We start from the raw sequence: 12,895 nt of genomic DNA on the forward strand, positions 1-12,895 counted from the left end.
GTCTGTCTTCTTTCAGTTATTCAAAATACCAAAACAAAACAAAACAAAAAGTCTACCAACCATCACCACAAATGTGGTGATCTTTATAAAAAACTCTGCCAATTTGTTACCCAATTGGATCATCGTCTGCATTTTTTTATAACTAGTAGAGAATATTTTTCACTCGTTTATTAGCCATGAACATTTCTTCTTCCATAAATTGCATGCTTGTATCCTGACTCACATCTTAAAAGATACCAGGAAATAAATTTTTAATACTGAACTATCACAGACAGTACCATCACGGTCAGCTGCTGTAAATTCGGCCCAGCCTCACTATTCGTCACTGTTTTTAAAAAAATTACAAGATGAATGCTAAATTGAAGAGAAGTAATCAACAGTAAATAGAAACATATTAGTAAATAAATCTCTTTCTCTTTGCTGGTATTTAAGAGATAGTAGTTCATGCTCTTCTAAATGCCTGAAGATTTTGTAGAGAATCATCATTATTAATATTCTTTGTTATACCACTGTTACAAACAGGTGAAATAAACAACCACCTAAAAAACAGGATTTCAGGATTACCAAGAAGGATAAAGGGAAAATACCAAATATCCTGGCCCTGGACTTATGTAGACTACATGAAAAATATAAAAACACATGTCTTCAAAAGAAACAGTGGTGATCAAATTAACCAATTGTGAATAAGTTTCTAATAATATTGTTAAATAGTTAGCCAGAAATAAACCCTAACATTTATGGTCAATTCATTTTCAACAATAGTGTCAGGAAAACTGGCAAAAGAGTTAAGTGCTAGGACAACGTGCAAAAGAATGAAGTTGGACCACTACCTCATAATACACTCAAGAATTAACTCAGGGACTTCCCTGGTGGTCCAGTGGTTAAGAATATGCCTTCCAATGCATGGGATGCAGGTTTGATCCCTGGTCGGGGAACGAAGATCCCACATGCCGTGGGGCAACTAAGCCCGTGCGCCACAACTACGGAGCCCGTGTGCTCTGGAGCCCACATGCCACAACCAGAGTGAAGCCCACGCGCCACAACAAAGATCCTGCATGCTGCAACTAAGACCCAATGCAGACTAATTAATTAATTAACTTAAAAGAAAAGAATTAACTCAAAGTGGATCAAAGACCTTACACTAATGTAAATGCTAAAACTCTTAGAAGAAACTCTTAGAAGACCTTGGGTTAGGCAATTATTTCTTAAGTATAACACCAAAAGCACAAATGATAAAAGAAGATTGATAAATTGGATGTTATCAAAATTAAAAACTTTTGTGCTTCAAAGGACACCATCAAGAAAGTGAAGAGACAACTACAGAATGGGAGAAAGTATTGCAAATCATGTATTGGGAAAGGAACTCATATCCGGAATATATGAAGGATACAACTCAATAATAAAAAAGACAACCCAACTTGAAAATGGGCAAAGGATTAAATAGATTCTTCTCCAAATAAGAGATATAAATGCACGGAAAAAATGCTCAACATCATTTGTCATTAGGAACACGCAAATCAAAAGGATAATGAGATACCATTTCAAATCCACTAGAATGGTTATAATCAAAAAAAAAAAAATAGTAAGTGTTGTCGGGCATATGGAGGTATTGGAACCCCCATCCATTGCTGGTTGGAATGTTAAAATGGTGCAGCCACTTTGGAAAACAGTTTAGTAGTTATTCAAACAGTCAAACATAGCAATTTTACTCCTGGGTGTACAACCAAGATAATTGAAAATATATGGCCACACGAAACTTGTACACAAGTTTCCATAGCAGCATTATTCATAAAGCCAAAAAGTGGAAACAACCCAAATATCCTCCACCTGAAGAATGGATAAATACAATGTGGTATATCCATACAATGAAATACCGTTTGGTCATAAAATGGAATGAATTACTGACACATGCTACAATGTGGACAAAACCTGTCAACATGCTAAGTGAAAGAAGCCAGCTACAGGGCCTTCCCTGGTGGCGCAGTGGTTGAGAATCCACCTGCCAATGCACGGGACACAGATTCAAGCCCTGGTCCGGGAAGATCCCACATGCCGCAGAGCAACTAAGCCCGTGCGCCACAACTACTGAGCCTGTGCTCTAGAGCCCGTGAGCCACAACTACTGAGCCCGCATGCAGCAACTACTGAAGCCCGTGCGCCTAGAGCCCACACATGCTCTGCAATGAGAAGCCACCGCAATGAGAAGCCCGCGCACTGCAATGAAGAGTAGCCCCCGCTCGCCGCAACTAGAGAAAGACTGTATGCAGCAGCGAAGACCCAACACAGCCAAAAGTAAATAAATAAAATTTAAAAAATAAAAAAAAAAGAAGCCAGCCACGAAAGATCACATACAGTATGATCCCATTTATATAAAATACCCAGAATAGGTACTTTCTCTCTCTATAGCTGAGATATGAAATGTCTCATATAGAGCAATTACATTAGTAGATTAGCTGTTGCCGAGGGCAGAGAAAGGAGGCGGTGGGGGGATGGAGAGTAACTACTAATGAGTACAAGGTTTCTTTTCGGAGTGCGGAAAATGTTCTAAAATTAGATGATGGTGGTGGTTGTGTAACTCAGTAAATAAACTAAAAACCACTAAATTATACACTTTAAACAGGTGGACTTTACATTCTGTACATGATATCTGAGGCTGTTTTTAAAACCTTCAAAAACAGATAATTAGTTACTTTATATAAGGCCCTATGATTTTATTATAAATGTTGGTAAAAATAATTATAAATGTTGGTAATAATTATAGCAACTTACTGAGTGCTTATTATGTGCCAGACAATATTCAAAGTCTTTGCTAGTACTAAGTAATTTACTTTCCCAACAAACCTATTAGGCAAATACTATTATTTTTCCCATTTTACAGATTAGAAAACTGAAGCTATTAAGTTGCATCGTAAGAATTCAAACACAGAGAGTCTGTGTTTTTAAATAAAATGTGTACTAGCCCTGGAATCCAATAGCAAAATATGGGGAGAAAATCCCTAAAATTCAGAGAATTGGGGACATTTTAAAATATTATGATTAATGGCAAAGCCTAAAAAAGTTAATACCTAAGAGTAAAAGAAAAAGTTACTTCACACAATAGCAGTGGAAATGAAAGGCTGTAGATTATGCAATCCTGCTCCTCTCTTGTCCCGTATAAAGACAACAGTAGACACAAATGGGCTGTTGCTGAGACTCCCTGGTATGTTTTCATTCTCCCGTGAGTGACAGGAGGAGGAATTCTACAGAGCCGCACGGTGTGAACAGGAGCCAGATTACCAGGCCAGGAGTGAAGAGAGAGCCAGGAGGGCCGCCCCAGCTCCGCCACTAATTATTCACGTGACCTTGGGTGGATCATCTGACCCTTCTGAACACAAACGATACATCTATAACATGAAATATCTTTAGGTCCCTATTTCTTTCAGAATCTCATTATCTACCATCTAGTTTCTAGACTAATCTCAGAAACATTTTGGCCAGTGTTATGTTTACTCCCAAACAAATCTTGCTGAAATCTGTTTCATGGACTTCTCCAAACATGTCTTTTCTAGCCCTCTGTCAACTCCTCTAGCCCCTGGTGCTCCAGCTGTGGGGAGGGAACTGAGAAGGTGTGTCTGTTCCTCACTTTGAATGCAAAAGTCCCCTTAAAAGTAATAAAAATCCGTTTAGTAAATGTTGGATGTATTTCCAGGATTACCAAACAATTTGACAGTCCTTTAGAGTAAAACATAATTTTGATGATGATGAAATATTCATTGTGATTATCTCTGGGAACTGAGGATTACAGATGATTTTTAAATTTTCTTCCTTATATTTTGTGTATTTTGTCTTATAAACCAAAAAAGTATGTTTTTAAAACCTTATGGTACAACATTACAAACCACATTAACCACATTATTTAACCACACTAAAAATAATACCAAAAAATCCCTTATGGGGGCATTAAAAAATCGTATGCTGTTCATAAATATCTCTCTGGAAATTATTACCAATTTGTGTAAAATCAAACAAGACAGAATATGCTATAACTCCTATGCAATTTGTCAGATGATAATGCTATTTAAATCAAAGGGCACAGTTTTTTAAATATGGTAACTCGGGGCTTCCCTGGTGGCTCAGTGGTTGAGAATCTGCCTGCCAATGCAGGGGACACGGGTTCGAGCCCTGGTCTGGGAAGATCCCACATGCCGCAGAGCAGCTGGGCCCGTGAGCCACAATTGCTGAGCCTGCGCGTCTGGAGCCTGTGCTCCGCAACGAGAGAGGCCGCGATAGTGAGAGGCCCGCGCACCGCGATGAGGAGTGGCCCCCGCTTGCCACAACTAGAGAAAGCCCTCGCACAGAAACGAAGACCCAACACAGCCATAAATAAATAAATAAATATGGTAACTCTGGGGCCATATTCATACATTTACCACGCACTGAAGTTGGAACATTTAAATGTTTACTGTGGAGTGAGGGAGTCAGCTTGTACTGGCTCACAAGAGCTAGTGGTCAGCACCTCGTCCTAAAGCCATGTTCAGTGGCATCACATTGGTAACTTAAAATCAACCATGGTGGGAGTATTTACACTCTGGAAGTTGGCAGATGCTCCAAGTCAGAGAACTTGGGTTTTCAAATTTCTTTCCCTAATATGACAGAGACCAAATGCATGAAAAGAAAGATTGCCTTAAGTCTGATATGTCCATGTTTACTGGAACAGCAAGATCACCTTTCTGGAACAGCAAAATCAACTTTCTAATCTTTCCGGGAGCAAAACTTTCTTTAAAATGACCAACTGCTGCAGACAGTAATAGTTTTCCATCATGGGCAACACAGTCAGTCTCTCTACATCCTCTCAGAGAAGGGCTCACAACTTTAGGGGAGGAACTAACCCCTTTCCAATCTTAGAAACCACAGAATAAAGGAGCTTGAAGCAAAAGGAAGGGACTTTAGATATGACCTCATCCATTAGTTAGACTGGAATATTCTAGGCTGCTTGGTGGGGCCATTAGCACCAATGTCAACACTCCATGGGCCCGAATTGTTAACCCTTGCTCTCCCTCTGGGGTTAAGTCTTCCACAAGCCACATGCAGACACACAGCTGATGTGACATTCCAAAAAGGAAATCATATCTTTCAATTATATTATAATAATCCACTGAGCTTTAGAGAAAATATGACCAGCTCAAATCATAATCTTCCCTCCTCATCATCACCAATAGCATTTTCTGAATGCTTACTATGCACAGACTTCATGTTTGAAGTTTACATTATCATCAAGTTCTCACAATAATCTTTTAATGATACTATTTTCATTACCATTTTTACGGAGGCTTGGAAAGGTTAAGTACCTTTCCAAAGTAACACAGCAAGAAAATAATGGAGCCACCCTTCCGATCCAGGCAACCTGACCCCCAAGCCCACACCCTAAACCACAACATTACACAGCCCACTCCAGGAATGTGGGTAAATTCACATTACACCCAACACTGGTTTGCCATATATGGCTATTCCACGATGAAGTCTGAATCTCCGTGTAACCTCACCAGGCCATATGTTCCTTTGCTCAAATGGCAGCAGTATGTGTGTAGAGTACACAAACTAATTTTATTAATACTAGCCTGAACAAAGCATAATCCATCAGATAAATCTTAAAGCACAAATATTTATGTTACTTAATTGTAGAGGAAATCTAGTTTATTTATAAATGGAAATTTATATTCCATTCCTTGGAAAGCTGGTTTTCAAGCTCTGTTTATCTGGTAGTTTCAGGTTGGTCTTGTGCCTCAAAATCCAATTCCCACAGCTCTAGGAGGAGGAGAATATACAGGCATGAATCCCCACTTCCTATCTAGCCTGACACCAGTAGGCATATTTGTTCCTTATTTGTGGACTTTGGAATGGTTGGATGTAATAACTGTCGGACTGAAAAAAAAAAATACGCGCAACCTAAACGTTGAGAGTTAAGTTTTATTCAGCAGCAATTTTTAGGACTTCAAGCCCGGGAGGCAGCACCTCAAGTAACCCTGAGAGAACTGTTCCAAGGAGGCAAAGGGAGGAGCTAGGTTATATAGAAGTTTTGCAACAAAAGGCAGGAAGTCTGAACATCAGAAGATTATTGTAAATTAAAGAAAACCAGATATTCCAAGTTAAGGAATTTAGCACTTTTCTGTGTATGGGAAGGTGCTAGAGTCTGGGCACACTGAAATCATTCCTTTGATATGCACCTCAGCTATCTGGGGCCAGTATCCAGTGTTTTCACATCCTGAATTTCCTCAGGGCTCACCGTAGGGAGTGGCTGCAGTCTGATGGCTGCTAGATGGCAGGTATTCTTTCCTTCCTGAGTTCCCTCAGGGCTCACCAGCTCACCATCAGTGGTGGCTGCAATTCGCTGATGATTGTGACATCCTTTGCTTACTGATATGGCAGGAAATATTCCATTTCTCATAACCAAAGATTATCGTCATTGCATAAGATGAAATCCTTGGAACTATGGACCTTGTTTCATTGAAGTAAGAAAAAAATCTTACAGGATAACTTTAATGAGCCGGGTTTAAGGAGAGAAAACTAGAACTAGAGAAGACTTTCAACATCATCTAGGCTGGGGCTTTCAAACTCAAATGCAGGTTATGAGAGTAAGTGAAACAAAGCAAGCAGAGTGAGACACTGAGGAAGGCTGGAGACTGAGGCAAACTGCAGAGGTCAGCCCCATCACAAGGGGCCTCTACAGCTTAGTACCAGCCAACTATTGCCATACTCTTGTCAGGTCTGATTTTCCAGGCAAGGCCAGATAACCATGTTTTCTATGAAATGTATAGGAAATTTCTACTTACAAAACATGGTAGAGGCCAAATAGAACATGTCAGCAGGCCAGATCTAGCCTACTATCTCTTCACGTAGTAGAAGAGAAAAAAGTCCAGAGATGTTAACTGAACTCACCATGTGGGAGAGCCCACATTGATTGTTCTCTTTTCTATGTCAGACTCTTCTACAGTCTCTGTTTATAAAGACATAGCACTGTGACTTATTGGAGAGCATCAGAAAAATGAGGTGTTTCCATCATTGCTGGTCTTACTTAAAACTGCCTGCTAGTTGTCAGTTTTTGTCTTGTTTGGTCTTTCTTATTAATCTCCCTTTCCATGGAAGGCTGTAAAAGGTCTCTGCTACCTTTATTTTTATTGTATTCTGGTTTTTATCATAGATTATTCATTTTTTTGCCAGTGTCTCTGCTCCTTTTATAGCTATATTTACAAAAATGTCTTACTCCAGTTATTTCTCTTTGATCACCTGGTCTTTGTTTTAATTTTCACACATAAAAATGAAAGCTGTGGCAAAGGCTAGAAGTGCCTTGAGCAGAGACCACATCTAAACAGTCAAAGGGGTTAAACAATGGCAGCTCTGTGCCTGCAAGTGTAGACTGATGCACAGCAGTCAACTGCCATCCGCTTAAATAAAGCAATCAGTCACATTTTCTTTCAGTGGCCATGTGCCATCAGAACCTTATTCCTGTTTGAACATAAAGTCCAGATGTAACTACCAGCAAATTTTTTAAGATTCCTCATGGGCATCTCATATCACGAAGTGAAATTCAGTGGAAAAGCCACACCTGCCTTCAGGCCCTCCCATCAGCATCTGTAGTTTAACACTGACAGGCTCTAGGGAAGGCATGAGTGCTCCTCTTTTTCTACCACTTTCTGCTGACTTCTATACCTCCCTCCTGCCTCACGGTTTTCCTTACCTTCTGGCTCTTGAAGGCATTTGAGTTTGTGACCCATGCTCTAGAGTTTCAGCAAATCTCATCTCTGGCACAATTTCTTATGATAAGGAATGAACTCAACATCTTACATAAGAGTTCAGTCAATACTGTTTCCAATACTTCGAAGCTACCTCCCATAGACCGGTAGTTGCTGCCTAAATGAAACAACTGTATCACCAGGTGATTGCAGTAGTGAGTCCACTCATCCCCTTCTGCTTCTAAAGCATCATGCACATGGCCATCAACTTAGTCTTTCCTCATTTTATTCCCAGTACCTACAAGATAAAGCTTGAACTGCCCACTGGCATTCAGGGCCCTTCATAATTCAGCCTCCATCTAAATGTTCAAAGCTCTTCCCTTACCGCTCCAGCACAAACTCTCCACTCTCACATCCACGCCTGGTCCACGCCTGTTCATTTGCTCACAAGCCCTGCTCCCTTCCCTTTCTGCCTTTCCAGCTTCTCCTCATTCTTCAGAGCTCAACTCAAACTCCACCTTTTCCACTAGGCTTTTCTAAATCATCCCAGTCTCAAATGACCTTGCCTCCTTTTAAATATAAATGCCTAATAAACTTCTCTTGAATGAATCAATCAATTCTGGCAAGACCACATTCTTATGACCACTTAATTATGGCCAAACTGCTTAAACTTTTTAAGATATATTTTCATCATCTGTAAAAATGTGGTTTTGGCAAGGATTAAATGAGATGTGATTATGAAATTATCTAGCAGAGATGCCACATAGACTCAAAAGATATTAGGTAGTACAGAGATTCAAGAAATATTAGCCTGATTTGCTGCCTTCTTCCCTCTTTTATTGTTAATTAACTTTTCAATTCCATATGTTTTCTCTTCCTAGCTCCATTATTGGAGCAAGGACCCATTTCTTTTCTTTTTTTTTTTTTTGAATTTATTTATTTATTTGTTTATTTTTGGCTGCACTGGGTCTTTGTTGCTGCGCGCGGGCTTTCTCTAGTTGTGGCGAGCGGGGGCTACTCTTGGTTGCGGTGCGCCGGCTTCTCACTGCAGTGGCTTCTCTTGTTGCAGAGCACGGGCTCTAGGCACGCGGCCTTCAGTAGTTGTGGCTCGCGGGCTCTAGAGCACAGGCTCAGTTGTTGTGACGCACGGGCTTAGCTGCTCCGCGGCATGTGGGATCTTCCCGGACCAGGGCTCGAACCCGTGTCCCCTGCATTGGCAGGCAGATTCTTAACCACTGCGCCACCAGGGAAGTCCAGGACCCATTTCTTAAAATATTTTTGTATCACTCACTGCAGCTAGCATGGAGCCTTACTGATAAAATATTATTGAAAAGAAAGCTCCTCTATTGAAAAATATGTCCAAAGACTGGCTGCTGACCCTGGGATTTCCTCCTTCAGAGACATTTTTTCCTGAGTTAAGCATTGCCCCCAGTTAAAATCCAAACCTGCCTGGGAAACAGTAACATGTTTCATTAGTTATAATATCTGTACTGATTAGACTTTTTTGTTTATAAGGAGCAGAAACTACCTTATAGGTTGTTGCTATTATATGAGGTATGGTGATGGGTTTGATTTTTTTTTTTTTTTTGATTGAAGTATAGCTGATTTACAATGTTGTGTTAGTTTTTTGGTTTTTGGGGGGTTTTTTAAAATATTTTATTTATTTATGGCTGTGTTGGGTCTTGTTGCTGTGCACGGGCTTTCTCTAGTTGCAGCGATCGGGGGCTACTCTTCGTTGTGGTGCACAGGCCCCTCATTGTGGTGGCTTCTCTTGTTGCAGAGCACGGGCTCTAGGCATGTGGGCTTCAATAGTTGTGGCATGCAGGCTCAGTAGTTGTGGCTCGCGAGCTCTAGAGCGCAGGCTCAGTAGCTGTGGCACACAGGCCCAGTTGCTCCGTGGCATGTAGGATCTTCCCGGACCAGGGCTTGAACCCGTGTCCCCTGCATTGGCAGGCAGACTCCTAACCACTGCGCCACCAGGGAAGCCCGTTGTGTTAGTTTTGAGCGTACAGCAAAGTGATTCAGTTTTGTAGATAGATGGATGATACATGATATAGATAGATAGATAGATAGATAGATAGATATACTCTTCCATTATAGGTTATTACAAGGTATTGAATATAGTTCCCTGTGCTATACAGTAGGTCCTGGTTGCTTACCTATTTTATATATAGTAATGTATATCTGTTAATCTCAAATTCTAAATTTATCCTTCCTCCACCTTTTCCCATTGGTAACCATAAGCTTGTTTTCTATGTCTGTCTCTTTGTTTTGTAAATAAATTCATTTGTATCATTTTTTTTAGATTCCACATATAAGTGATATCATATGATATTTGTCTTCCTCTGTCTGACTTACTTCACTTGGTATGATCATCTCTAGGTCGTAATGGGTTTGATTAATACACTTTAGTATAATTTAGCTTATCTAATATCTTTCCAACATAAAATTACAACACAAAAGGGGAACATAAGGGGAAATATAAGGGGAAAAAGAAAAATACATATACTGCACTATCAGAAAAGGATAAGGAGGGAGGCTGGGTGCAATGCACCATCACAACTGCAGCAAGACAACACTTGGAACCAGGGTGACCACCTGCCTTGACTGGCCCAACCCTAAGAGGTTCCTAGAATGTGGGGCATTCAGTGCTAAAATTAAGAATATCCTGGGCAAACTGGGATAAACTGGTCATCTTATTAGGCATCAGTAAAATCCCACTGAAACATACACTTTATCTAATTTCAAAATGTGCTTAGAGTCAGTACTACACACGGAGCAACACAAACCTGCCCCTGGCTGGTTATCAGCTGGTTAGAGCAAAGTGCTAACAAGAGCAAGGCTAAAGGTTTGATTTCCCAGGAAACTTTGCTCTCTTCCACTATCAGAATCTGTGTACTTCACTTAAGCCCGTCGTTCTCCAATGTCACTGACTAATCACAAAGGGAAGAGAAGAGAGAACATAGCTACATTGGACCAAATCCTTCCTGCCACTAGTAACACTGGTGAAAAACTGATGTTTTTCTTGTGAATAAACATTAAGTGATTGAAGAAGTTGAAGATCATCACATAGGAAATTTATTTTCCTTCCTGCTTTTATAGGGTTATAAATAACAATAATGATAATACATAGAATATTCTGCTATATGATTTCATTCTAATCTCCTGAGAGACGCATGGCTGATACCACTCTCAGCAGGGCTGGGATCACCTGTGGTTAGACAGCCAGAAGCAATGGATGGAGCCTGAGCCCTTGCCTCCTAGTGTTTTTTTTTATTTGTTTGTCTTTGTTGTCATCACCATTTTGGTAGAGGGCTCAGCCTCCTATAACCAGCAAAATACACAACCTGAATGTTGAGGCTCCCCGAACTTTGTACATATCACTTCCATAAGAACTCCAGAACTCTTCTGGTCCCAAAGACCAAGCAGCACAGCCTTAAGGCTCCTATGTGTCTTACCAAATGTGGGCTGATTATTTCCTGTATGGTAAAGGCATAAAGCACATCCACATTCCTTGCCCTGTTGATCAGGCTCAGGGGGTTAAAGAAAGCACCCCTGCTTTTAATGTTTAGATCTTGCCTGGCTGTGCATCTCATTGTCTTAAGTTTTTCCTTTTCCATAGACTTTTCTGCCTAAATCCAGAGTTATATGGTGTTCCTATTAGTAAACTGAAAGCTGAGTTTGCCAAACACGTTTATTTCTCCTTCAGAGCAAATGGGTAGGATGAAAACTACTCTTGTCGTACTTACATGTTACTCATTAACTGACTTCAAAAAAAAAAAAAATTGCCTCAGCTAGATTAGGGGTCATGTGAAGAAGTAGCTTCCTGCAATGCAGGAACTGAGAGAGGCTGAAACGCAGAGATTTTCACATTACTGGGGAGGTTGAAAAATGAGCCCTTGAGTTTATTTCTTGACTTGGCGATTGACAAGTCCACAATGGTGAAGAAAAGGCTGTCATCATCCAATGATACGGTGTTCCGGTCTGAGATTCCAGGCAGCCCAAGCAAGGTGGGTGCGGAGGCCCAGAACAGCATCCCTGACAGCCCCGGCTCAGTGTTTTTCAGGTAGGTACATCCCGTCTGCCCCCCTGATGGCCTCAGCCACCCGACAGGTGTTGCTTGGTGAGCCCCTTCCTCATCCCCGGAGGGAGGATTCTGCCAGGGAGAAAGAGAAGGCACAGCCCAGGCCCCTGGGCTGGTGGATTTTCAGGGGGTACATAGCAAAGGACGTGATCTGCTGAGCAAATCGAACTCTTACCACCATTAAGGGACAATAATTGTTAGTGCCTTCTTCAGTACTTTTTAGTACGTACTAGAAAACTGGTCAGCTATGCAGTTACTCAATTCCTGACCCACTGGCAGGGTCATAGGAAGTGAAGCCAAATGGTTAAACCAAAAACCTTACTTTGGTGTCAAAATTACTGTATTATTATCAAAATAGTAATTATTAAAATATTAAAATAATTTTCTTCTTTGGACCTTTCTAAATTAAATATTAAAATAGTACTGGCTATGCTCTGATCCAACTACTTACTGTACAGTGATTTAAAGCAGCTTTGACTACGTTCAGAACGTATCTTCTTTAGCTGTAAGTATTAATATCTACATGAACACCACTCTGATAATTATATATTTTTAATGAAAATTCATTTATCTACTCTTTTTCATTTTATCTCATAATAGTTCTCTAGCAACTTATAAAATGTAGAAATCAAGTACACGTGGAATCAGTTACAAGAAAAAGTTCCTTATCCAACTTTTTTAAAATTGAGGTTTAGTTGATTTACAACATTATATTAGTTTCAGATATACAACATAATGATTCAAATTTGTATAGATTATACCTCATCCAACTTTGGTGTAAACTTTTTTTAATGGAGGTGACATTGGTCTATATCATTACATCAGTTTCATGTTTACAACATTATATTTCTACTTCTATGTACCTTACAGCATGCTTACCACCTAAAATTTACTTTCCGTCTAATGTAAACTTTAATGTAACTTCCATGTAAATTAATCAAGTCAAGGCAGAGGAATAGCCTCCACACCTGAACTTCACTTTTCCATATTATATCCAGAAAGTCAATCATTTGATTTATTTTTTAATCATTTTAAATCATTTACACAAAAAAGTGCTCAAAATTATAGCCTTTAAAAATTAAATACAAAATAACGAAATCACA

At 40.0% G+C, this 12,895-nt stretch overlaps 1 protein-coding gene across 1 annotated transcript in view; it reads left to right on the forward strand.

The window, feature by feature from the left end:
* Positions 1-11,554: 11,554 nt before the first annotated feature.
* GRAMD2B (GRAM domain containing 2B) overlaps positions 11,555-12,895 on the forward strand; it is a 105,204-nt gene continuing 103,863 nt past the window's right edge. Inside the window, exon 1 of the mRNA XM_068535786.1 lies at positions 11,555-11,774. Coding sequence (XP_068391887.1) covers positions 11,647-11,774 — 128 coding nt within the window. The 5' untranslated portion in view covers positions 11,555-11,646. The remainder of the gene's footprint in view (positions 11,775-12,895) is intronic.

The sequence above is a fragment of the Eschrichtius robustus genome, chromosome 2 (assembly GCF_028021215.1).
Source record: "Eschrichtius robustus isolate mEscRob2 chromosome 2, mEscRob2.pri, whole genome shotgun sequence".
Classification (NCBI taxonomy): Eukaryota; Metazoa; Chordata; class Mammalia; order Artiodactyla; family Eschrichtiidae; genus Eschrichtius; species Eschrichtius robustus.